The sequence below is a fragment of the Panicum virgatum genome, chromosome 3N, assembly GCF_016808335.1.
Source record: "Panicum virgatum strain AP13 chromosome 3N, P.virgatum_v5, whole genome shotgun sequence".
Taxonomy (NCBI): domain Eukaryota; kingdom Viridiplantae; phylum Streptophyta; class Magnoliopsida; order Poales; family Poaceae; genus Panicum; species Panicum virgatum.
In genome coordinates this window covers 28772987-28798175 of record NC_053147.1, presented here as the reverse complement: position 1 = coordinate 28798175, position 25189 = coordinate 28772987, and the positions used below count along the sequence as shown (strand labels likewise).

The 25189-nt window shown below is 44.4% G+C and overlaps 4 protein-coding genes across 10 annotated transcripts; 3 read left to right on the top strand and 1 right to left on the bottom strand.

Annotated features, from left to right (window-relative positions):
* The first annotated feature begins 83 nt into the window (after positions 1–83).
* On the top strand, positions 84–5327 carry LOC120665552 (protein ABCI12, chloroplastic-like). 3 transcript variants are annotated; one of them, XM_039945144.1, is made up of 9 exons: positions 84–502; positions 1603–1719; positions 2179–2415; positions 2560–2724; positions 2838–2913; positions 4216–4280; positions 4510–4661; positions 4753–4922; positions 5013–5327. In XM_039945144.1, exons 1-7 carry the CDS (start codon positions 131–133, stop codon positions 4657–4659), a joined length of 1182 nt encoding a protein of 393 aa, XP_039801078.1. In that variant the 5' UTR covers positions 84–130; the 3' UTR covers positions 4660–4661; positions 4753–4922; positions 5013–5327. The 3 variants fall into 3 exon arrangements, with proteins under 3 accessions (XP_039801078.1, XP_039801076.1, XP_039801077.1); XM_039945142.1 differs by having other exon boundaries at positions 4510–4922; XM_039945143.1 differs by having other exon boundaries at positions 4510–4922; positions 5003–5248.
* Positions 5168–9313, bottom strand: LOC120665554 (DNA-directed RNA polymerase II subunit RPB7). The gene is made up of 6 exons (XM_039945147.1): positions 9067–9313; positions 8791–8956; positions 8599–8649; positions 8267–8332; positions 7796–7864; positions 5168–5544 (listed from the first exon to the last, which is right to left on the bottom strand). The coding sequence occupies exons 1-6, from the start codon at positions 9180–9182 to the stop codon at positions 5479–5481; spliced, it is 534 nt and encodes a 177-aa protein (XP_039801081.1). The 5' UTR covers positions 9183–9313; the 3' UTR covers positions 5168–5478.
* A 60-nt stretch (positions 9314–9373) lies between these two features.
* On the top strand, positions 9374–15266 carry LOC120665553 (1-(5-phosphoribosyl)-5-[(5-phosphoribosylamino)methylideneamino] imidazole-4-carboxamide isomerase, chloroplastic-like). Its single transcript, XM_039945146.1, has 9 exons — positions 9374–9522; positions 9650–9764; positions 9837–9895; positions 10192–10399; positions 11496–11581; positions 12599–12700; positions 13251–13384; positions 14178–14226; positions 14716–15266. The coding sequence occupies exons 2-9, from the start codon at positions 9659–9661 to the stop codon at positions 14893–14895; spliced, it is 924 nt and encodes a 307-aa protein (XP_039801080.1). The 5' UTR covers positions 9374–9522; positions 9650–9658; the 3' UTR covers positions 14896–15266.
* A 2449-nt stretch (positions 15267–17715) lies between these two features.
* On the top strand, positions 17716–23522 carry LOC120665550 (ricin B-like lectin R40C1). 5 transcript variants are annotated; one of them, XR_005671206.1, is made up of 6 exons: positions 17716–18085; positions 18237–18698; positions 19918–20229; positions 20343–21009; positions 22190–22391; positions 23222–23522. XR_005671206.1 is itself a non-coding variant. In XM_039945140.1 (4 exons), coding segments are annotated over exons 1-4 (930 nt in total). In that variant the 5' UTR covers positions 17717–17821; the 3' UTR covers positions 23224–23522. The 5 variants fall into 5 exon arrangements, 2 of the variants coding, with proteins under 2 accessions (XP_039801074.1, XP_039801075.1); XR_005671207.1 differs by lacking the exons at positions 20343–21009; positions 23222–23522 and having other exon boundaries at positions 22190–22389; XR_005671208.1 differs by lacking the exons at positions 22190–22391; positions 23222–23522 and having other exon boundaries at positions 19918–20208; positions 20343–20480.
* The last annotated feature ends 1667 nt before the right edge of the window (positions 23523–25189 follow it).

Here is a 25189-nt window from a genome sequence, read left to right as displayed (position 1 = left end):
GAACTACCGCGAGAAATAAACCGCTGTTCGTTCCCAGAAAACCATTATGGGTAGCCCAAAAGGGTAAATTGCCTCAGTCGTGGGCTCGTTGCCGAGGTCCAGACCGCCCGCGCCGCGCACGCTCCATCCGATGGCCGCAGCCGTCCACCTCCGCCCTCTCCACTCGCTCGCCCTCCGCCCCCCCGCGGCGAAGGCCGCGCCCAGCTGGCTCCCCCTCCCGGCGAAACCCAGGGCGCGGAGGAGGGGCAGCCGCCTCACCCTGCTCGTATGCTCCGCGTCACCCCCCGCGCCCGCGGCTCCCTCGTCCTCGGGCGGGGACAACGCCGCGGCGTCCGCAGCGGCCAGGTGGGCGGAGTGGATCCCGCGCGCGGCGGCGGGCCGTGCGGGGGCGGGCCCGGAGCAGGTGCTCAGGCTTATCTCCGGTGCTGCGGCCACGCCCGTTTGCCAGTTCGTCGACAAACCGCGCACCTTCCTCCACTCCGTCGACCCGCGCGTCAAGCTGGTACGTAGCTGTGTGATTTTAGCAACTACTGTAATAGACTAACAAAAGATGTCCTGTCAAAAAAAAAAACTCGGGGAGGCACGATATCCGTGTACTGATAGTGCTTTATTTCGAGAGAGTTACTTTGTTATGTCAGTGCATTTTACAGCAACCTATATCTAAAATTATCCAGTTGAGAAACTACTGGAGGGCTATTGCAAGTACCTTCTTTCTTAACTTTTCCTTTTCCTTTTTCTTGCTTTCTTTACTGCATATACCAGAGTTTGTCTTGACCCTTTTCTAATCAATAGAGCCATCCGTTATGCTTCTAAAGTTAGGAGTGCTCATATATGCTTGATCAAACTGCTTTTTGTGTCTCACCTGTATAATAAAGTGCTCTCGAACATAGAAGATCTATTTTCCTGATTATGACTTTTAATTCATTACTTTGTAGTGAGAATTCTCGTGTGGTGTGAATGCTCCAAGGTGTTGTTTCCCTCTATGTTTCATATCATAAGCAAAATCAATGTCTTGGACCACCAGTATACACCATATGGCGCCTCTATAAATACCTCATACTATGTTTCGAAAGGCAAAGCCTGGGCCGAGTAGCACCGCCTTGGCTGCTCGCATAGCACGTAGGCGTTTTTTTTCTCCTCCAGTGGTTTAGGACTTGGTATTTATATGAAAGTGGAACGAATTTTAGAGGGAGAAAGATGATCTTTGACCACAGAGATCATGGATGCATGGTAAGATTGGTTTTTTCTTCTTTTGATATGAATTTATTCCACCTAACAACATGGCACCATTCTAGCTGCCGGCAAAATGTACCATCGCTAGGTACTAGGCGTAGCCTGACTGCCTGCTTATTTGAAACATTTACATTCTTCAAGTAATCTGAATAATTTGTATGGGTATTTCTGGATATCCTGGTGGGTGGAAACATCATTTTTCCTTGCCTGGTGATGTCTGATATCATCACATCATGTTACCAAACCAATTTTCATTGTTTTAGCCACCTTTCCTTATTAACATAAGTCTAACCAAGTTTGGATATACACTAAATGGTGTTGCGGTTGTTGCCTCCTACAATTAAACAATGCAAATAATTGTTTTCGCAGGTGTGGCTCTTGGCCCTTGTTGTCCTACCAGCCAGGTCAAACATTTATATGCGGTTCGGTTTGGTAGTATTCCTGGCTCTTCTTTCAGTGTGGGTTTTGCCAAATCATGTTTGGAAGGTATGATTTAATGCTCTGACATGTTTGAAATGCATTAGTACTTTTGTAGAGTTTTATTTGGGCTTACTAGTGTGCTGTGGTTTCGATTATTTTGGAGTTTCTTTATGATGATACATGGTGTGTCAATGATTTCTGTAAATAGTTGCAGTTTATGATTTGTGATACATCCGTATGAAGTTTTCATAAAATTGCATTGAGTTTGGCAATTAAGTTGGAACGTCTGTTTTTAACTTAACCAGTCTCAGCTGTCCACCTTTTATCTTAGGAGAAATTGGTTCCATGACATTGAAAGATTGCAATGTTAGATATTTTCCTTATGTACTTGCTACTTTTCCTTCTAGGATTAAGGTTTGTTATTTATCATTCTGCTTCATAGCATGTGATGCTTTGTATATTGAAACTATCCTTGTGGAGATTCGCTTGCTTATACCTTTAAACCAAATTGTATTTACTCTGTAGGATCAACTTGGAAGGGTTGCTCTCCTTTCAGGATTCATATTCATAATGCTGGGATTTGGTGCCGATGGTGCGCCTTCATTGGTTCAGACAAGAACTCCTCCCTCTTCTGTTCTAGGCATACCGAACATTCCTTGCTCCACAAGTGGGTATTCTTACACAATCATGAAACTGGGGCCACTACAATTTACAAGGAAAGGCCTATCAGTTGCAAGTACTTCGGCAAGCCTCTCCTTTGCGGTATGTCCTTCATTTGACATACAACTATATTTTGGCGAAGACTTTCTTATGCTCATTGTATATGGCTGCCAACCACCACTTGAGTGGAGACCGCAATGTTTATCATTATTTTTAATATGTACTCTCAAACATGTCTGTGTGCAGATATTCCAAAGCGCAAGTCTCTGCTTGACAACAACCACTCCTGAGCAGCTTGCTTCTGCTTTGTGGTGGTTTATGATTCCACTGAAGCACATCGGTGTAGCAGTACCTGAGATAATACTTACACTACTACTTTCATTGAGGTTCATTAATTTAGTATTTGATGAGGCAAGTATATTGTAAATGCAAACTAATGGTTATACCTTATGTTTCTATCTAGAGAGATGCTCTACTACCTGAGATCTAAATTTTGATTATAATATGCTGAAACATTTAACTAGGTTCGCAACTCAGCACTGGCAATTGTAGCACGCCGGATAAATTGGAAGAAGCTGACAGCTATGGAAACTATAGATAGTAAGTACTCTATGCATCTGCTGGAGAACAGTATTTTTCTACCTTTGTAATCGTTGACTTCAAAAGAACTTGTTAACAATCACAGCCAGAACTTGTTAACAATTACTGCATGTTGTCTGCTTGCCAGGAGGAACAAAATTTCTCGTTGATTAAATATTTTGTTCATTATATGGATATACCTGACGTTGTCCTAAATCATCCAAAATTGCCATTTAGTCCGAATCACTCAATTGGCTTCAGTCATTCATGAAATGATTAATGTCGCTACCCAATGTTCAAGAAGGCGGAATTAGGCGGCTGCCTAGGCGTGCTTAAGCTCTAGGCGAGGGGGTCCCGCCTCGCCTATGGGGGTAGGCGGTCCCCTAGGCGGCGCCAGCTCGTCGGCGGTGAAAGGATGGCCGCAATTCCATCCCTGGTGGCCGCCGTGCAGATCCGCCAGGTGGGGACGCCATGCGCCGGCGAGGGAGGAAGGGACATCAAGCGGAAGCAGCGGTGGAGGAGGTGGGAGCCTGAGAGGCGGCGGCGGCGTGCACTGGACGGTGGCGGAGGAGGCTGAGGCCGAGCAGGTGGCGGAGGAGGAGGAGGAGGCATAGGCGGGCGGGCGGGCGACGTCGTCCTGGGCAACGGAGGAAGCAGGGGCGGGAGGGTGGCGGCTTGGGCAGCAGAGACGGGTGGAGGAGGGTGGGTGGGGAGGATAAGGTTGAGGCTAGGGATAAGTTAGGGTTGAGACTTGGGTTGGGCTGCTTGATGGGCTTTCTAGCTAACTTTAGGCCCATTATTCTCAAGTTTTCCTTTTTTTTAGAGATAGTTGATGTGTATGGCAAGAAATATCTACATATATAGCACCGCCTAGCAAATCGCCTTGAAACGCCTAGGCTCGCCTAAGCTCGCTTAGGCTCTGGGCGGTGGGTCACCGCCTAGAAACCGCCTAGCGCCTTTTTGAACATTGTCGCTACCAATTTGTTCTGGTGACAAGATTGAAGGAAGAGTGAGATGAGATATCTTGCATTGCAAGAATTACAGGCAACTTAGGCCATCTCAAAATGCCTACTTAGTTTGAAGACAGAAGATGTAGTGTACCATACTGTTGCAACTTTAAAAATAGCTCCTTGGAGATTGTAAGATGATGGTTCTTATAAATGCGCAATTGCAAAGCATATACTCTAGCTGAATACCCTATTTAATTTCAGCAGTATGGCAATTTCTTCTGTTTCTTTAGGATATATGCGGCTACCATTATGGCTCTATTTTGTATCTGAATTGGAAATATTTACTGAAATATCCTTTACATGCAACATGCAGTTTTCTTCAACTATATCCGACGGATATTCAAAAATATATTTGATCATGCAGAGCAAATATCCAAGGTTAGACTTTTTCTATCTTTTTTGGTTTCTTTGACTTGAGTTACTATGAATGTAACATGATCTGTGAGTTAATTATATTATGTTGAGCTACTATCTATTAGAAATTTTCTTAATTCCAAATTTCCATGGCCTGGGTCACATCTTTAGAAGTAAGGTTTTGTGATAATAGGATGATAATCCTGATGCATTCGATTGCTTTGACTCTTAACTTCCTATCTTATTTGTCCAGGCAATGATAGCTCGAGGGTTCCGTGGTGATCCAAGCAATCACAAGATCTACTTCCTTACAGAATCTTCATTTGGCTTTGCGGATCTATTTTCATTGCTTTGCCTGTTTGCTCTAATGGGCCTGGCTTCCTATTCTGATCAGTTGGTTTGATGGTACCAAAAAGGAATTCAATTATCCATGAATTATCCATTGTTTCAGGGACACATCGGGATTTATCATGAGAACTATTCTTGTTACCGCTAGGCATGGTTAAAAGACTTCAATGGCAGGACTTCTTGAAGCAGCACATTCAATGCTGTGGAAACAAAGTAAGAACAAGATTTGTTGAGAACGAAAACTAGGGTTACAAGGAGTAAATATGATCCCCTCCCTTGGAAACCGGTAGGACTACACTAACACGATGTCTCATGCAGGTGAGTTAAATGCACTCTATATATATGAAGAGATGTACATGTTCATTTTTCTGAACGATTTTTTAGTCATCTGACGTCAGTCATTTGTAGGCACAACGTTTACATGCGTCAGCATCGGCAAGTGTAAATACATGGAAGCGTTCGATGATAATTGTCAGATTTGACTCTTAACTTCAAAAGGGAAATGCGAGTGTTGCTTCTCCATTATGTTGTAGAAACATGTCAAACATCCATCCTGAAACCTGTAACGCGAAATTATAGCTTTGCTTCAATTTTTTCTTATCTGTACTTGACCATAGTTATGGTAAGATACTTGAAGATACAAATGGTGAAGTTGTGGTTTGTGACAAACAACTCGTGATTTCCAGTTAATCAAAGCCAGCTGGAAAAAAGTTTCGGTGGTGAGGATAGGTTACTACAGTTAAGAGAAACCCTAACATCTCAATCTCGATACAGGTTGAAATATCCGTACAACCCTTGCAGTTTTAACACTACACTGCATTTGAGTCTCCGTACATCGCAGTACACTGGAGTGCTATCTTGTTTCTTAAACCGTTTATACTGCTGCACCAGGATCGCTGATAACACCCAGAAAGTCGTCTTTTATTGTGCCAATGCAAAACTGCAATTGAAGGATTGAACTGTCAGACCATAGCAAACAAATAACATCGAATGATTAAATGGCACTATAGAGGCAGGAATTCAACTATACAATGAAGTTGCTTAACAACAACAACATAGCCTTTTTTCCCAAGCAAGTTGGGGTAGGCTAGAGATGAAACCCGAAAGAAATAAGTTCAATGTTCAGGCACATTGATAGCTAGGCTCCAAGCGCTCCTATCCAAAGCTATTTCTTTAGAGATATTCCAATTCTTAAGGTCTCTCTTAACCGACTCATCCCACGTCAGTTTATGTCTACCTCTACCCCTCTTTACATTATCGACCCGCTCAAGAACCCCATTACGCACCGGCGCCTCAGGAGGCCTTCGTTGGACATGTCCAAACCATCTCAGCCGATGCTGGGTAAGTTTCTCCTCAATTGGTGCCACTTCGACCATATCCCGAATAACTTCGTTCCGAACTCTATCCCTCCTTGTGTGCCTGTAAAACCACCGCAACATCCGCATCTCTGCTACACTCAGTTGCTGGACATGTCACCTTTTTGTAGGCCAACATTCAGCACCGTATAGCATCGCCAGACGAATTGCTGTCCTATAGAATTTGCCTTTTAGCTTTTGTGGCACCCTCTTGTCACAAAGGATGCCAGAAACTTGCCGTCATTTCAACCAGCCAGCTGAAATTCTATGCCTAACATCTTCATTAATGTCGCCATCCTTTTGTAGCACCGATCCTAAATACCGAAAAGTATCCTTCTGGACCACCACTTGTCCATCTAGACTAACGTCTCCCCCCTCATGCCTAGTCGCGCTGAAATCGCACATCATGTACTCGGTCTTGGTCCTACTAAGTCTGAACCCTTTCGACTCTAACGTGCATCTCCACAGCTCTAACTTACTATTAACTCCTGCCCTACTCTCGTCAACTAGCACCACATCATCAGCAAAGAGCATACACCAAGGGATCTCACCTTGTATATCCCTTGTGACCTCATCCATCACTAAAGCAAATAAATAAGGGCTCAATGCTGACCCCTGGTGTAGGCCTATGTTAATAGGAAAGTCAGTGGTGTTGCCATCACATGTCCGGACAAATGTCGTCGCATCCTTGTATATATCCTTAATGAGGGTAATGTACTTAGTTGGGACTTTGCGCTTCTTCAAGGCCCACCACATGACATTTCTCGGTACTTTGTCATATACCTTCTCAAGGTCAATGAAGACCATGTGCAAGTCCTTCTTCTGTTCCCTATATCTCTCCATCAAATATCTCTCCATCAATTGTCGTATTAAGAAAATCGCCTCCATGGTTGACCTTCCAGGCATGAACCCAAATTGGTTTTTGGTCACACTTGTCACTCTTCTTAGGCGATGCTCGATAACCCTCTCCCAAAGCTTCATCGTATGGCTCATCAGCTTAATCCCACGGTAGTTAGTACAACTTTGAACATCACCCTTGTTTTTGAAGATAGGTACTAATATACTTCTCCTCCATTCTTCCGGCATCTTGTTTGACCGAAAAATGAGATTAAAAAGCTTAGTTAACCATACTATTGCTCTATCTCCTAGGCCCTGATGGTATCCCCATTGAGGTGTGGAGATGCCTAGGAGATAGAGCAATAGTATGGTTAACTAAGCTTTTTAATCTCATTTTTCGGTCAAACAAGATGCCGGAAGAATGGAGGAGAAGTATATTAATACCTATCTTCAAAAACAAGGGTGATGTTGAAGATAGGTACTAATATACTTCTCCTCCATTCTTCCTTTAGGTGTCTACTATGCTTTTAGCAAGGGATATACAAGCAAAGCATCTTGTCACAGAAAGATACTTGTGCCAGCAGATCTTCTAGGGCAGTGCTAAACTGATCTAGAGCCCTAGAGTATCAAAGGCCTAGTTAGTTACTCCCTCCGTTCCAAATTATAGGTTGTTTTGGCTTTTTTAAAGACATAGCTTATATCTAGGTGCATACAAAAGGCATGTACCCAGAAAAGTCAAAATGACCTATAATTTGGGATGAATGGGATACAAACTACAACTCTGCAAGTACAGGGCAACATTGTTTTTATGTGACAAAAGAACAGCATGGTTATTGTTTACTAGGTATTAAAACAAAACAAATAATACTCAAACATCCAGTGGCATTGCATAAGTTGTGGTGGTCGTCTACAGATCTCTACTCAAAATTCTAAACAATGAAAAAGCATATTGAAGTTCGAACATTCATGGTAAAACAATTTAGATGGTAATAAACTTACAATTTCTGTTGCATCAACACGAGTACCAATAATCTTCAGCCGCACCTCGCTCTCCTTCTGAATTTTTACCTGAAACGACAAACAAGCAACTGAAAACAAGCACAGGAAAATGACTTAAAACTAGCTTTGAACAGAAGTCCTCTTACAACATGATATCCAATGCACGTCTGGTCTTTATTTTATTAAAAATAAAATATCTTCACAATTTGTCACTGCAAATATGCATTGGTGTAACATGCAGGTGGATATATATAAAGAAAAATTATTTCAAAAGTATGACTAAGAACAACTGATACTTGAGAGTAAACAGGTGCCAAAGCATACACGAGAACAATGATCCAACGAATATCCATCAGAAAAAAAGTCTACGTTTACTGTGAACTTGATGAACTTAAAAACTATAACTAGCTAGCACTAGTTACATATGATTGAGAAGACTTTTAGCTACAACTATATAGGATGGAAGCATACCGATCCATCAGAAGTAGTGTAGTTTGGCACATCACCAGATTGGAATTCCATATCATCAGGAATCAACTGCATTGCGATTGAATAGCACACAGGAACATAGCATTGCTCAGCAACACAATATTGTCTGACAGTAAAATTTAACAATATGCTGTGGCTGTAAAAAGCGGACATTTTTATCGAACAGATATAGTAGTCATAGTTGTTTTAAGGAAGTATCAGTAACTTCCTACGAAATTCATTACTGTTGAGGAAACCTATCAGGAAGAGAAGTTCTGAAGCTTATTTGGGTAATTTGAACAACAAAGCATCCCCAAGAAAAGCAGATCACTCACATGATTCGACACAAAAATCTGCACTGGCCCAGCCTCTGCGAAGAAGCCCATCTGCAGAACCAACAACACAAACAGCTTAGCCACTAAATCAGCCCTGCAATCACCTCCTCCAACACCAATATCATCACCACCCAACGCCTCAGAACATAATTTCACAACAATGGAGGGTAGGATGCAAGTAGACAAACCCACCTTATTGACCATGGTAACGACGGCCTCGAGGATTTCACCCTTGAAGGGCCTGAAGACGACGCACTGGTACTTGACGGGGAAGGTGACGTAGCCGGTGCCCTCCCGGATGAGCCCCTTGCCGATGTCCTCCACCCCCGTGATCGCCACCACGAACCCGTGCCGCCCGCTGCAAGACAAGAGCGCGAGCAACCCGCGTGCCGTCTCAGCGCCGCCCAAGCCCTCCTCCTCGCAGCCCTAGATAGCTAGGTTAAGGATGGGGGGAGGGGGAAACCCTACCTGCAGGTGCCCTCGACGTCCTTGATGAGCTTGGAGACGAGCTTGTCCCGGAGGTGCGGACCGAAGTGCCGCGGGTGCAGCTGCATGTTCCGCTCCAGCACGATGTGGAAGAACATCTTTGCTCCGCTCCCCTCGGCGGCGGGCGGCGGCCGGCGGCGAGGCGAGTGGAGGCGCGAGAGTCTTTTCTGATTGCCTAGTGGTAATGCTTTCTCTGTCCTCTCCCGCGACACCAGAGTAATAAACCCGTGAGGCGCCGTCTCCGTCGTCGGATCCACATATAAGTGCATCTGGACCGTTCAATTAACGCCTCATCCCGCAATTAGGAGCCGCCCTTTGGTCTGGCCGTCACACCACTCGAACTCTCGAAGCAAGCAGTGCCATCCCGAAGGCGCCGCCGCCGCCGCCGCCCCATCCCGCCGGGCCCGTTTGCCGCCGGCCGCCGCGGCACCGGTACTGGTAGGCGCCGGCTCTCATCCTGCTACCCCTCCCTGCCTGCATATCCGTGGCCTGGAGGATCGTACTTGCTTGCTTGCCGCTCCTCATTTGATTTCCTGCTGTGTTGTCTGTTCGCTGCCTACCGCAGTGCCGGAGGATGGCGTCGAGGTGCCCGGCGAGGGTACCTTCTCCGCGGTGCCCGCCGCGGCACGGCTGGGCGGGCTCGTGGGTTTCGGCCCGCCTCTCGAAATGCGGCGCGTCGGGTATGTGTGCTCCCTTTCGATTGCCTTTTGTTCATGGCTTGAGATTGATTGATTGGCCGTGCGTTGTGGCAGGAGGGCGTTCGGTCATTTGCGCCGCTGTTAGCTTCAGGCCATGCATTGACATACACAAGGTGTGTAAGAACGATGCCTTTAGTTTGTTATCTTGATGCCTATGTGTGCGAAATCAAAAGGCGCTGCGGTCATTGTGTCATCTGAAGTTATACTTGGTTGCAAATCAGTGCCCTGGTTGTGTCATGCAACAACCAGTTTGTGCGATTTGTATGCTTCTTGATTTCTTGCTGTGTGATAAGGCTGTGGACTAATTGTGCTAAAATTACTGAACTGTCGTCATTATCCATGTATTCCCTCAGCTCAGCTAGCACTCAATAATAGTTTATCTTATGAGATGTGTTTATTGAATTTTCAGGGGAAAGTTAAACAGATTGTTGGTTCTACTCTTCGGGATTCATCAAATGATGGCACAGAACTTGTGACAAACTTTGAATCAGACAAATCTGCTGCAGAATTCGCAAAACTCTATAAAGAAGATGAACTTGTTGGTGGACATGTTATAATGCTAGGCGCAGATCCTGCAAGCCAAGCTTCATCACTGGAGGCGTTACATTCATATCCTGGTGAGAATGTGTTGTCTAGTTGCTGCAAGAACTATGGTTGTTCATTGAATTAGTCTCGTGCATACAACTCTCGGTATATTTGGTTGTTTGTCCTTATTAGTATTTTTTCTTGTAGCACATGTCATTTGCTCTTTGCTCCTATTGTGTAATCTGGATGTATATGACTATATGCATGAAAGGCAGTGTCTATTTTAAAAAATAGCCGATCGAAATATCAGGTACAATATTGGGGAAGTATATGCTGTTGAAATTTGGAAGTAAATATTGTTTCAAAAAAATTGGAAGTAAATTTGTTTTTGGTAAAGCACCATGAGCTGCACAAACTGTCCCTTTTATTTATTCATAATTGTTTGTAGCCTGGATAAGGATAATATATTAAATAATCAAATGCTGCTGATGCTAGCTGGAAAAATTATGTTTACCTCATTTTTATCATCCCAATCTATGGTCAATGAAAATAAATTGTGAAGTCTGGTAAATCGTGGATCACGGATATCATAAATGTTTATGGTGACTCTAGCTTCTAATTTTTAGACTAGATGAGTCTGCTTATGCATACCAATGTATGGTATCCCATTTAAGACAGAGCTTACTAGGTGTCTTGTTTTGTCAAATATGTGCGCATCATAATACCACCTTTGTAATGTATCATGAAATTTACTAAACAGAAAGGTGGTACTTCTTGTACAACACTTAATTTCATTGTCTTAAAGTGCCATTCTGATAGGACTCCACTATATAGAAAAAAAGATATAAAGTTACCTGGTGAGGATTAACACATAAATATACGAGCCTGACACCCCATAGAAAGCTTTATTCAAGGCTGTTTGGAGGCTGTCTGTTGCTGATACCCATGTACTCCATCTACACTTATGTTTGCTGAATCCCTAATATATGTGAGAGCCCAGGATAAAGAATGATCTCAGTGCTACAATCTGTTGTGCTTGTTAATTTCTTTAGGGGGTCGTCAACCTTTGTGTATGGAGAATTTTGTACATCTTCTGGTGGTTCTTCTGTTAGTATGGTTTGCTTCTGCTGTAAGCCATGAGATATCATCATGACAAACTATAATAAACATGGGCTATCATAATACTAGGTGGTTTGCAAGTTGGAGGTGGAATAAATTTGGAGAATGCAATATCGTACCTTAATGAAGGGGCAAGTCACGTGATAGTAACCTCTGTATGTGCTCATGCTCTAATTTGTGTTAACTATATTATTCTGCTTTTGCTTCGTTTTGTGACATCTTGTATAGACGTGTTTGTTAGTTGTACTTTCACCAATCATCCTCATTACTTCTCTTGACCAAGTTTCTGTTACCACATTTTGGCAATTCCTTCAATGCCAATGTGTTTTGCGTCTTTGCTCTCTCGATTTAAATTTCATCTCGATGAACATATGCTAATTTGTAGTCACATTGCTGCCGTCGATGAATACGTTACCACCATTCTTGGACAACCCTGTGATAAGCTTCTTGTTATGCCTCTTCCTGATTGGGCTTGTCAATAGTCTTGTCATGGCTTGGTCAATACTCTTAGGTGGTCATCCTTGTTGTAATTCTTATCCCTGCATGCTACTTAGAATGTGGTGCAAGAAGCAGATATTCAGTCCCTTTTCAGCTGGTAGCATTGATGATTCTTTGCTAATAACACCTTTAGCTTCTGCTCAAGCAACCGTTGATGCCAGTCCTGAGCTAGCTTGTTCTAAGGGCACCTCCAGTGTCTCAGCGATTTTGCTCTGCAAAATATGTAACCTGTAGAGCGTTCGTGGTTCACAGCGTGCGCATCGATTGATGGGGCCCACCACTCAACACACAACTACATATCTCTGTCCACGCGTCAAGTCCTGCGCTTGCCTGTGAGCCAGCTCCCGGTTCATCTTGGTGTTCCTGCTGTGCACACTGAATTTTTTATTCATCCCGGTTCGATGCTTCTGCAGAATGTGATTTCTTTTCTGACACGCAAACATCGACTGCCACTACGTACTCTGTTCGATTTTTCCACCCACGGTTCGCTTTCTACACACACTGGAGCTGGCCTAATGTGGAGGGGAAAGCTCCTTTTTTATCCCCCTTTTATGGCTTGTTGTCTTTTTTATATAAACTCTGCACAAGAAAATGCCTGTAGTTTGTTTTTACTGCAGTGTGCTTCTCTATTATTTGGATATCTTTAACTCATGAATCTAAGTCTTTTTGTGTAGTATGTGTTTAGCGATGGCAAGATGAACATTGAAAGGCTAAGGAAACTTGTTGAGCTGGTTGGGAAACAGAGGCTTGTGTTGGACCTTAGTTGTCGAAAAAAGGTACCAATTACATAGGGCAACTATATTAAAACTCATTTTGTGGATGTTATGTTCATCTTTTGGTTCTTTTTATCTGTGATACTGGAATTATCATAAAACAAGTGAGCAATGTGGGGCTGTTATTCGCTGAATTATGCTATTTCCCCCCTCGAATACACAGGAGAGTTATGTATTATGCATTATGAAGAGAAATTTGAAGTACAACACACACCCTTACATCTTTTACTTGCTACATATGCACCACATGAACATTAGAGCGACCAAACGCAACTAACCAAGAAATTACCTAACTATTTTCTTTTGAACTGAGGCTGGATGCATTTTTATGGTGCACTCTTTGGTGGGAACATACATAAGCAAGAGGGCTGCATACAAGGCCTATCTTAGAGTGCTAAAAAATGTTTATGTAGTTTTGAACGAAATGCTACTCTTCATTCCATGAACTGTAATCCTGAGAAAGAAAACAAGCATATTCCTTGTATGAACACTTTGTCATCTCATTTACTATTCCATTCTTTGTTAATCTTCTGACCATAGTGTTCTTGGTTAGGATGGCAAATATACCATTGTAACTGAAAGGTGGCAGAAGTTCAGTGATGTCTTTGTGGATGAACCGACATTAGAATATCTTGCTGCTTATGCAGATGAGTTTTTGGTTCATGGTGTTGACGTGGAGGGCAAAAGGTGCAACTATTTTCCTTGTTATCTAGTCCACTTTTGTATAAATTAGTATTGCTATGGTGCTGCTGCTCTGCCCAGCGCCTAGGCATTTCATAGGACCACATTTTGAAACAGTGCTTATGGGATATAATTGTTTTGTAAGTTGTCGCATCCTATTTGTCTCTCATTTATATGATAGACTAGTCTTCATATGCTGATTTAATCTTTAGAGATCTTTTCTTCTGTGAGATTTTTGATAAAGGTCTAAATTTGTTCTACCGTTGAAAGTTTGAAATTAATCTGCTGCTCCCAAGAGAAAGTCCTACTACATTGTCTCTTTTTTTGTGTGTTAATAACAACATCATAACCTTTTCGTACCAGGCAAGAGGGTGTAGGCTAGATGAAACCCAACGTGAACCACCAACAAAAAGGAAAAAATCTGCATTAACTATATAAAGGCCTTTAGTAACTATTACTAGGGATCTAAAATCTACTCCATCCATTCCAAATTATAGATCATTTTGGCTTTTGTAGATACATAATTTTGCTATGTATCTAGCCGTAGTGTATATCTAGGTGTATAGGAAAAACTACCTAGAAATGCCAAAGTGACCTATAATTTGGAATGGAGGGAGTAGCTCTTTGTTTCAGGTCTAATGTAGGCAAAAGTTTGATCTAATTTTCCGCTTGGGAATATTATCAGTTTGCATTATATAGTTTTTATCTTCTGAAATCTTGTTGATAATCCTGCTCTAGCAGTGTAAATTTGCTATCACACAGTTACCCTTTCTTATTTAAGCTAGGATGTAAATTACAGGTTGGGAATTGATGAGGACCTTGTGGAACTATTAGGGCGCCATTCACCAGTATGTACAGACATTAACTTTGGACTTCCAGTTTCTTTCTTGATCTTTTCATTCTTTACATGCTTTTCTCTTGTACTGCATATTATAATTTTCATCTCATTTTACTGTTTGTAATATGCTGCCAGCAAATTAAATACCAAAATAGGATAAAACAAAGAATACCCCTTTGTCTTTTGTAACAAATATTTTTGATGGTGATTGTTATTTCAAGAGCAATGCACTAACTTGGTAGTTGCGTATGGTCATAATTTAAAACTCTCCTGAATTATTTTAGAGGTGTCAGTCAAGTCAAATCAAGAACTAGCTGATTAGCAATCTTTCCATGCTTATTTATCTTGACCTCAAGTTATCATAAGTGATAACTCGTGAAGACTATCAACAAATGAAATTTTAATGTACTTACGATGCAGGTATCGTCATGTTTTTAGAGTTTCTTTTACTCTTTATTTGGGAGATACTGAGATCACATTTGTATCTTTTATTCTGTAGATCCCAGTAACTTACGCTGGAGGTGTGTCAACAATGCATGACCTAGAGAGAATAAAGAAAGCAGGCAGAAGTCGAGTGGATGTTACTGTTGGGAGTGCTCTAGATATATTTGGAGGAGATTTGCCCTACAAAGATGTTGTCCTTTGGCACAAGAAGCAAAGTATGGTTGGCCAACTGTGAAGAAACATGAGGTATGGCTTGATCAATACTATCAGCTCATATAGGTCAACCTTCGACAGAAGCAAACTTTCTGAACATTCTATTGGAATTCAGTGGTCAGTGATGTAATTGAAAGCTGAGGAATATGATTTGTTCTTGTCTCGGCATTAAAATTTCATTTGTTGATAACCTTCACAAGTTATCAACAATAGGGGTTGATTCATGATTAAGATATTGTTGCTAAACCGTTTCTTACCAGTATTGGTCTGTTGTAACTATGAGTAAGCACAGCTGATGCCGGCAAATATTAAGCACAGCTGATGCCGGCAAATATTAAGCACAGATGATGCTGGGAAATATTTATGCTCTGTGCAGTCACAATTCACAATCGACACCCACAACTTTGTTATCTGGTTTTCATTCAAATTTAAGGATTTAGAAGGAAATGGAGCCAGGAGCGCTAGTTCTAGCCCCCCCCCCCCCCTATTGAAATTCACACTTTTGAATTTGAACCAAGTATGTGTTTGGGTTGGGACTTGTTTCCATAGCAATAGCATGTTGGTAGGCCATGAGACTAGTCTGGCGTCTGCAGAATTGAACAATAGATTTGGAATAATAACCATGTAACCACTAGCCACATGCATAGTTGGTGACATTATCATACTGTGTTGACCAACTAGTTGCTCCTAAATACGAAAAGATAACTGCACATCACATTAGATTAGTTTAATACGAAACCAATCTAATTCCAGTTGGTTACTGCGAAACCATGAACCATGATACCATATCACTACATCTGGTTATGTGTCGGCATTAGTTTATGTGTAGAGAACCATGAACCATGATACCATATCACTACATCTGGTTACTACGAAACCAACAGGAATTCCAGTTGGTACTTGTTCCGGACAACACTAAACATCCCACTCTATGAAATATGACTATGATTGAGAAATTAGTTTGGAGCCTCTTTTGTTTTGCATTTTCTTTTTTGCATTTCACCCAAGCAAAAAAAAGCAACACCTGGTCCCGACATGAGCGCACCTGATGTGGTTTGGCATGGAAAGACAGCCTGCTGCGCACAGGATGACAGGAACAAACGGACGGGGGCAGGACATAGGTCCTGTTTGGATACGATTATAAGCCATTTTATGGATGGAAATAAGCCAAAATCCCACCCAAACACTTCGATTATTTCTTGCTTATCTGGAACGCCGCTTAGCTAACAATTGGCGAAACAACGTGAGACTCGATTTTCTCGTACGCGTCTCCGACGCCGTGTTTCTCAGAAGCGAGACCCTTTTTCTCCCATACCCTTCTTCCTGGCCCTGACTTCCTCCTCTCCGCGCGCCGCCACTGCTCGCCCACCCACCGACGCCGCTTCCTGCCCTCTCCCTGCGCGCTTCGGCTCTCCCCCGCCTGCATGTGCCGCTTGCCGTCATTTGGTTTGTTTTTTCAACCTTGAACAGCTGATATTTCAACCACTGTATTCCAGCAATTAAGTTCCATAGGAAATAAAATTCCTAGGATTTGATTCTATTGAATTTTCTTGTTCGGATATATGATCCAGCTGAATGTTGCTATCTGCCTCCCTCCCCCAGTCCGCCCCATTTTAATGGTTGATGGTTTTGCTCCATTTTAATTGCTAATATTAGTGTTGTTTGCATGATCATGGCGGTATGCGGGTGTATGCGGCCATGATCATGCAAACAACACTAATATTAGCAATTAAAATGGAGCAAAACCATCAATCATTCAAATCAACATATTAATTAATAGAACATATAATAACATGTTCATGGCTACATCACCCTGGAAGTGCTTATTACTTGTATACGGGGTCCAAATGTTAGTTGTTGTTGCGGGTTTATGGGTAGAGCGGGCATATGTATATGATTTCCAAACCCTCAAAATTTTACCCCTCAAGATTAAGTATAAACCGCACCTATACCCATGGGCATAAATACATACCGGATCCTTGCCCTAGCGGGTTTTTACCCACGGGCACGAGAGTAATTTGTACTTGTTGACATCCATATGATGGAAATAGAGAGAGATCTCAATGTTGAGCTAGATCATAACTCGGAAGGATGAGAATGAGAGACAGTAGCGCTGAGCTGGATCATCATGTGGAGGGGGAGGGAGAGGGAGACAGAGAGCAACATTTAGTTGGATAATAGATGGGAGACTCCATATTTCCATATTAATCATCCAAACAATATTTGGAACTCAATTCTAATAAAAAATTTGTACATATATCCGAACAAGAAAATTCAATAGAATCAAATTCTAGGAATTTTATTTCCTATGGGACTTAATTGTTGGGATACAATTCATGAAATGAGATTCAATTCTAAGGATCCAATCGGACCCTTGGAATCCAATACAATCTTGTTATTTGGAAGGGCATGCTCGATTTTATAAGAATTATCCTTAAATCTCTACAATTCCTAAAACAAGCAATTATTGTTTAACACATCAATGGGAGTTCTAATCGGTACTCAAATAAATCAATCTATATTTATACATATTTCTAAAATGAATAAGGTTTCCACCTCATTTTTTTGTTTGGTCCATCTTGTGTCATTGACAAGTTGGCCTTGGTCCATCTCATATGCGAGTCGGACAAACACGCCGTTCAAGACTTGATCACGTAGACTCTATAAATTAGCGCACTAGCAAATATATGTATACTTATAATAACTTTGTCTGTAATAAGGCACGGGTATAATAATTGTCTATTAAATCATAATCGGAACAAGATAAATAGTCGGACCCCGCACAATTAATAATACAAAGTGATAGAGTAAAAAATATAAATATGTAGCAACTCGCGGCCGCCCAAAATACTCATGTCCGCCGACCTTTTTACCTCGGATTCTTATTCCCTTTACATATACACCGCTCCAGGTCCAGCAAAACCTCTCCAGGAAAAGATTTGGGAGAGATGTTCGGCTACTTCGGCCGGAATCCGCAGGGCTCTCCGCCCACCTTCAAGATCTTCTGCAAGGCTGATGAGGGGTCCTGCCTCGCCGTCCGTGACGGCACCCTCGTCCTCACCGCCGCCGACCCCGGCGACGAGCACCAACACTGGGTGAAGGATGTTCGCCTTAGCATGCACATCAAGGATAAGGAGGGCAACCCCGTCTTCTCGCTCGTCAACAAGGCAACTGGCCTCGCCATCCAACATCCCTATGGCCCTTCCTACCCGGTCTGTACCTTTAATTTTGTCCGCCCTCTTAGCAAGCTTTTCAATGCTCGACTGATTCGCCCGTTTTTGTGATGCGCGACTCTTGGATCTCTGAAGTTCTCGAAGGATGGAGATTGGATTCATATATCCCTTTGTTGGGCCTTAATTTCAGGTGAGGCTGACGCAATTTTGCCCGGACGATTTCGTCCAGTCGGTGTTGTGGACGGAGAGCGGCGACTTGTGCAAGGACTTCGGCTGCATCCGCATGATGCATAACATCCGCCTCAACTTGGACGCCGTCCACGGGGGAACTGCTCTTGTACTCTCGGATCCGGACAAGAGCGACTTCCAGAGCTGGAAGATGACCCCCTGGAATGGTGAGACGCCCTACGGCTGGCATCCCGAGGCCGAGCCCACGGTACGCATCTGCTGCAAGGCTGCAGAGGGCTTGAGCGTCACAATCCGCAACGGCGCCGTCTGCCTCGCTCCAACCCGCCGCGACGACTGGTTCCAGCATTGGGTTAAAGACAGACGGCCCGGAGAGATGTTCAAGGACGAGGATGGCTACCCCGCCTTTGCCCTCGTCAACAGCATCACAGGCGAGGCCATCTCGGGCTCCGCAGGCTTGGGCCCGGTAAGCAACTGTTCGCCGCCCTTGTTCAATCCCTTCTTTCGATCTCCCTCAGTTAAAAAAAAAATAAAAATATCGTTTTTCAGTCTCAATATAGAAGAGAACATATTGAAACCTCTCAAATCTGCTTCATACCGCCAGCTACCGTTCCCAATTTACCCTCCCATCTGTAGTTTGGTGCTCCAGATCGAGCGGCGTCCGTTGCTTCTCTGTGTTCGGCAGCGGTTGTCGCCTCCATTATCTTTGTTTGGTCGTCTTCAGAATCTTTTTTTTTTGGGTGGTCTCCAGTATCAGCTGGGACCTGGGAGGTCCTCCCTAGCGGTTGAATATGTTGTGGTTTCAGTGATTCGCATTCACCATGATCGACGCTGGGCAGCGCCGTGTTTCCCTCCCCTTCTATTTGAGCTCTTCTTCTCTAGCGCAATCCGATCTGGAGTCGTTGGCCTATTATATTGATTGAAAGATTTAATAAGAGACAAAATCTGTCGAATTTCTTAAGTATTATTGGATTCTATATCCGTCCAGACTTCTCCGATAAATTGCTCATCTTCATTGACGACTTGCTTCATTCACCCCACTAGAGGGTTGGAGTTTGGGATTTGATAATTTTCGTGGTTCCTAGACCCGGCTGTAGAGCGGGACACATGAACACGTGGTGGCAATCCCGCCAAGCCAATTTTACTCTGCTGATTTTAGTCTCAGCTTTTAATAAATTTTAAAATCTCTCTAGTTAACCGAGGATTATAGAAATCAGATTTTGGTCAACTAAATTTATTAAAAGCTGAGAGCAAAATCTAGGACGTTTGGATCCCTAACTAGATTTGAAAGCTGATTCTAAAATCTAGAGGCATCCAAATGGCACCTTAGCTGGGCTACAAACTAAACATTTCTTGTCTAGTCAACTTGTCAACAGTTTCTTAGTCAATTTGTCAACAGTGAGTGAATGAGTGCCTTCTTACACCAAGGGCTTCCTTCGTTTAACAGAAATTACATTGAATGAATACATAGAATGAAAGTAAGGATTCTCTCATTTCTATAGGAGCTGGAACTGTAGTGCTCTTTGTTTGGCAAAATTGGATTAATACCATTAAAAAAACTAAACTTTAGATATATACCATCAAATAATTACACTATAGATATATACCATTAAAAAAGACACTTCTTTGTAGTCTACCATTTCTGATAACTCCAAGTTAACTGTGACTATTGTACCCTTACTCAGAAAAGGACTATAGCTCCCCACCCGCGCCGTCGGGATGCGCTCGGATGGGCAAATTTTCCCGATGGGGAGCGCATTCAGCATCGCCGAGCTTGCCGTGCTCCCATGGTTCCCGGTGCCGCCGGGGAGAGGTACCGCTGACATCGAGGAGGTCGCCGGTCGCCTGCCCCTTCGTAAGGGGCCGCGAGTCGATGAGAGGCCGAGTGCTTTTTTGTCGGTCTGCTTTGCGTTGCTATCTTTCTGATAGAAGGGCAACACTATAACTTCATATTGGAAAAAAAAGTAACGATGAAGGTAACGGAAGCCAACGGAATGGTAATGTTCATTCTTTTGATGGTATATATCTACAGTGGGATCTTTTGATGGTATATATCTGAAGTTTGATTCTTTTGGTGGTATGGATCCAATTTTGCCTCTTTGTTTTGTAGGGTTGAGGCATAGGAAATTTGGAGGCAAAATTCCTGTTCACCTGATTTCGAAATCAAACATCCATCAGACCTCTTTTTCTGTCACTAATGTAGGACCAAGGAAAAACACAGAAATCATGGAAAGAAATCAGAAAAAAATGAAAGCATAGAGAACAAAAGATGAAAAGAGTGATGTAGCAGATGCGCACGGGCGAGGGGAAGGGAAGTGTCAAGTCTCAATGGAGTACAAAAAGGAACAGAACAGAAACCTCTTCACTCGGGGAACATGATGGTGCCAGATTGGCAGTATTTTGCATGGAGTACTGAAGACCTGCTGCTGCTTGAGCTTGCTAGCTGACTGCTGCTGCTCGAGCTTGCAAGCTGGCCGCTGCCCTCCTGTCATTCCAAATCGCATGGCTAGCCTCTTGCACCTCTGTGCCGCACTGCCTGCCACCCCATCCATTGATCTCACACTGCTGGCTGTGCACTCCCCTAACATCGCTTGATATTACACAGTCAGTCGCTCACATAAGTACCGAAGTGTAGCTCTAGGGAGAGAGAAGCTAGATGGCTGAAAACGATCTGGATAGAGATAGGAAAAGGATAAAGATCAATGCTTTGCTGGTCCATCTTCAAGTAACCTTATTTGAAGAAATCATAAGAAATAGATTTGTTTTGTTTAACCAAGGTTAGGGTTGTTACACTTCCTAATAGTCCTTTCCCTATAAATTTCCTGCACCAATCCAAACAACTACTACGAATTCTGCATTTTTCAATCATTTGTTTCAGTTGCATTTCTACATAACTCATGTGTTTTCTTGATCATGCCTTCTAAAGGTCTGAGAGCAACTCCAAGAGTCTAGGTATAGTCCTAGCTAAATTTAAAGTTTTAGAAGGCTTGTAAAAAAAATAGAGAGCTTCATAATCAGAGGGTAAACCAATAGACTCTCCAAATCTACAGCCACGAGATCCTGGATTTTGCACTAAACACCCTTCAAATAATTTGGGGCTTGCAATGTAGTCCCCAGGTATGGCTGCGGCGGTGGAGGTGAAATTCCGGCGAGAAGAGGGCTTGCCGGCAGTGGGGGAGCCGTATAACCTGCGATTGATTTGAGGCAAGAGCTGGAGTCGGAGGTGGTCAGAAAAGGGTCGTTGGCATACAGGGATGGGCTCCGCGCGAGCGGTCGGGACTGCTCGATGGGACGGCGCTGGCGCGAGCGGCGGGAAGCTGCGCCACGGGGCGGTGCCAGTGCAAGCAGCTGGGAGCGGCACGTGGATGCTGGACCGGCAAGAGGGGGCGGTGCAAAAAGAGGCGCGCGTGCGCGAAGAAGATGGCGAGGGGAGAGCGCTCGGCAAAAAAGGATAGCTAAGGCGTGTAGATGCCGAGCAAGATAGCAAGGGAAGGAAGATGGAGAGTATGCTGGATGCAGCTTTTCCCGCTCCTAATCTAAATTTACCCAGCCAAATACATTTACCTACGCTCTTGGAGTTGCTCTAACACTACCCATAGGGTGCCACATTGACATGAGGTCAACACCATGTTATGGAGCAGAAGCAGAAGCAGAAAGCCCCCCTGCTCATGGTTTAATCCAGCTTCACAATTTACTAGGGATTTAGTTATAGTTCTACATTTTTTGCAAAGCTCTATTGCTAATGTGGTCTTGTCCAAAGACTATCATATTTTACATTTTTGTTAACAGGAGTGGACTTCCCACTTTTGCAGTCACAGGAATTGAAACAGCAGTAGACGTTATTAGAGTTGATTTTCTTGGAAAGCAGGAGATAATGGAGATGTATTATTCTTGCATGCTTGACTGGTTGATCTTAGAAAGGAAACTGATTGAGGAATCATTGATCCAATTTTACAGTTGAAGCTTAAGCCGTATAACCCAAATTACCTGGACGGGTCTGTGTTATGGACGACGGACTTGGACAAAGGGAATGGCTTCCGATGCATTCACATGATGGACAACTTCTCCCTCAACTTCGAGGCCCGCCTCAGTGCCGGGGAGGTCGTGCTGTCGCGTTGGGACACTGCAGACGAGCAGCACTGGAAGTTCATCAGCTGGTGTAAGTCTCCTAATATACAGTACACATTTCACTAGCATTGCTGCGAATGGTGTAATTCTGGCTACAGCACGCGTTTCACTAAATTCTACCTGTGCCATTCTTGAATTTTGAATCTATATACTTTTGCACATCATAGCTACCAGCAAAAATATAGTAGCGGGTGGTAGAAACTGATAGGCTGATAGAATATTAGCCGTCGTTGGGTAATTAAGTATGCTTTATGTCAAATAAAATAATGTTAATGCCTTGCTACTTGTGTTCTATGTTACACGGATACTGGTACGGGTATCGCGGGTATCGGATGCGATACGTATCGGATACGCGGATACACACTTTTCCAAAAAACACTGATACGGGGATACGGTTAGGATAATTAATAATTATATATAAATATCACATAGATATTCAGCAAGTGAGATTTTACTCTTGAGTAACTTCCCCTATATTCAGATGTGCAATACTTGCATGTCCATATAACATTACCTCTATAACTAGCATTCTCTAAAAGCACAATTGATTTTCCACAAGGGGTTCTTCAGTTGCTGTTCATCTAGTTCTACAATTCTATTGCAGCAAGTTTATCATTTTGTATCATCTCTTACTATCAAAACAGCATTTGGGTGGGCTGATTACTGCTTTGGGTTGTATCCCATCTGGCCCAAAAGTATCGGATACGCGTATCCAAGCAAATACGTTTCCGTTTTTTCAGGATGCGGCTAGAAACATATCCGAGGCGTATCCGGGGCGTATCCGTATCTGATACGTATCGGATACGGATACGGATACGCCACCTCCTAGGAGTATCCGCGTAACAGAGCTTGTGTTTGCAGAAAAGTACTGCGCTGGAGGCTGGAGCTGCATTGGACCTTATCTAGAGTAAGAGATCAATCTGCTGTCTGCTGCCGTGTCGATAGAAGGATGTTGCGTATGATTTGTGGTGATAATGCGTCTGTGTGTTAGTCCAGTTATTATGTGTCCTGATTCTATAAGACGAGTTTGGCCACCGGTTAGCTATCTAAATGAGCACCCTGCATTTCATCTGCTACACTTACGAATAATTAGAGCAGATTGTGTGTAATGTACTGGGATCGTCTTAAGCGGTCATCTATCAGAAGTTCAACGTGGGCACCATCGTGATCGGTCTCCCCGCTACGTGCGGGGGCTTGGGATGCGAAGCCAAAAAGAGGCCGAACGCGCGACCGCACATGCAATGAAACAGTGCTAGGGCTATCCGACCTCATCCTCCGGCGCATAGGAGCAGTGCTTAGAGCATCTCCAGCAAACCCTCTAAATAAGATCCCTACTCTAAATTTGAAGGCTTAAGTCAAAAACAAAGTCCAGCCGACCCTCTAATGGGATCCCTATTATAGAGATCCCTTCAAATTCCCCCCTCTCACGCCCAGGCCTGGGGGCTCGCCCCCGCAGCCCCATCCACGGTTTTCTTTCGCGGGAATGAAATATTATCGCTCGCATCTTTCTCCCGCGCAACAACTTTTTTCCCCGCCCTTTCGCGCTCCTCCTGCGCGATTGCGTGAAGACAAGTGGGCGGTGCCTCCTCAGCCCGCCGCCAGCAATCCCCAACGCCACCGGCACCGCGTCTCGTCCTCCGTATCGACGCGCCAATTTCCTGTCCTCGACCTCGCGCCCAGTGTGCTTTTCACCTTTCGTCCCAACGCAATGCCGCAAGAAGCTGAGCGGTGACGCCTGTCCAAACTCCACACCACCGAGACATCGAAGGCCTGCTCTCACGTCCATGATACCAACATCATGTCCCCTACGCTATTGACCTAGCAGTGGCGAATCTAGAATTTGGACTTTGGGGGGGCTCATCTTTCTTTTCTTCTTCCTTCCCCTCTTTTTTTTCTTCTTCTTCCTCATTTTCTTTCTCCTCCTCTTGATTCATGGTTGAAATTTGTAGGGGGAGCTCCATGGGTTGTACAGAGGTAGGGGGGCTGGAGCACCCCAGCAACCCCTGGCTCCGCCGCTGCGACCCAGAGGTGAGCTGTTTCTTCTTTTTCTTTCTTGTGATTGGAAAGCAAAGAGGGTATGTCATGTGGGGTCTCCAATACCGGCGCAGGCCGCGCGTTCAAGAGCAGCAGCCGCCGGCCACAAGTGGCTAGGCGTGATCTTCGGCAGGCAAGCATGCAATCGGCATGCAAGGATCCCTAGACTTGAGGAGTTTGTTTCCATTTGGTTAGCAGCCTGTGGGCCCATGGGCCTTTATATATCATGTAAGACTGACTCCAACAGCAGAGGTGCATTTTGGAGGGGCAAACTCGGTTTGCCTCTCATAAACAGTAGATGCATTCCACGGCAAAAATCGTCGTCTCCAACAACACACAGAGGCAAAAGCAACTGACGGCCGTTCCTCTCGCGCGCGGCCGAGACGAGGACGAGGCGAGGACGAGACGAGGCGAGCGGCGGCGGCTCCCTCCTCCCTCGCCACGCCGGCCGAGCGGTGGCGGCTCCCTCCTCCCTCCTCCGCCCCACCTCCCTCGCCGGCCCTCCGCCAGGGCCCGGAGCGGCATCCTCCGCCGCCTCCTCCTCCTCTGGTCCGGGGCATCCTTCGCCACCCGAACACGCCGGCCGGCCGTGCCCCGCGCCGGCCTCGCCCGTGGCGGCTGTAGGGGAGGGCGAGGAGCGAGAGCGCGAGGAGGACGAGGACCGGGGGGAGGTGGCCTGCCGGCTCTCCACGCGCGGGCGGCCGGCCGTGCCCCGCGCCTGCCGCTCGCCGGAGCAGGTGAAGCGGGGTGGTGACGCGGCGGAGGCGGTGGCGGTGGCGGGGCGGATCCCTACTC

Coding starts and splice junctions, on each gene's coding strand:
- LOC120665552 (XM_039945144.1), top strand. CDS start 131: ATGGCCGCAGCCGTCCACCTCCGCCCTCTCCACTCGCTCGCCCTCCGC. Junction 503..1,602: donor TCGACCCGCGCGTCAAGCTG/GTACGTAGCTGT, acceptor TTGTTTTCGCAG/GTGTGGCTCTTGGCCCTTGT. Junction 2,725..2,837: donor TTAATTTAGTATTTGATGAG/GCAAGTATATTG, acceptor ACATTTAACTAG/GTTCGCAACTCAGCACTGGC.
- LOC120665554 (XM_039945147.1), bottom strand. CDS start 9,182: ATGTTCTTCCACATCGTGCTGGAGCGGAACATGCAGCTGCACCCGCGG. Junction 8,957..9,066: donor GACGTCGAGGGCACCTGCAG/GTAGGGTTTCCC, acceptor CTTGTCTTGCAG/CGGGCGGCACGGGTTCGTGG. Junction 5,545..7,795: donor GTGTTGATGCAACAGAAATT/GTAAGTTTATTA, acceptor CTTCAATTGCAG/TTTTGCATTGGCACAATAAA.
- LOC120665553 (XM_039945146.1), top strand. CDS start 9,659: ATGGCGTCGAGGTGCCCGGCGAGGGTACCTTCTCCGCGGTGCCCGCCG. Junction 10,400..11,495: donor GGCGTTACATTCATATCCTG/GTGAGAATGTGT, acceptor TCATAATACTAG/GTGGTTTGCAAGTTGGAGGT. Junction 12,701..13,250: donor ACCTTAGTTGTCGAAAAAAG/GTACCAATTACA, acceptor GTTCTTGGTTAG/GATGGCAAATATACCATTGT.
- LOC120665550 (XM_039945140.1), top strand. CDS start 17,822: ATGTTCGGCTACTTCGGCCGGAATCCGCAGGGCTCTCCGCCCACCTTC. Junction 18,086..18,236: donor CCTATGGCCCTTCCTACCCG/GTCTGTACCTTT, acceptor CCTTAATTTCAG/GTGAGGCTGACGCAATTTTG. Junction 18,699..22,189: donor GCTCCGCAGGCTTGGGCCCG/GTAAGCAACTGT, acceptor CCAATTTTACAG/TTGAAGCTTAAGCCGTATAA.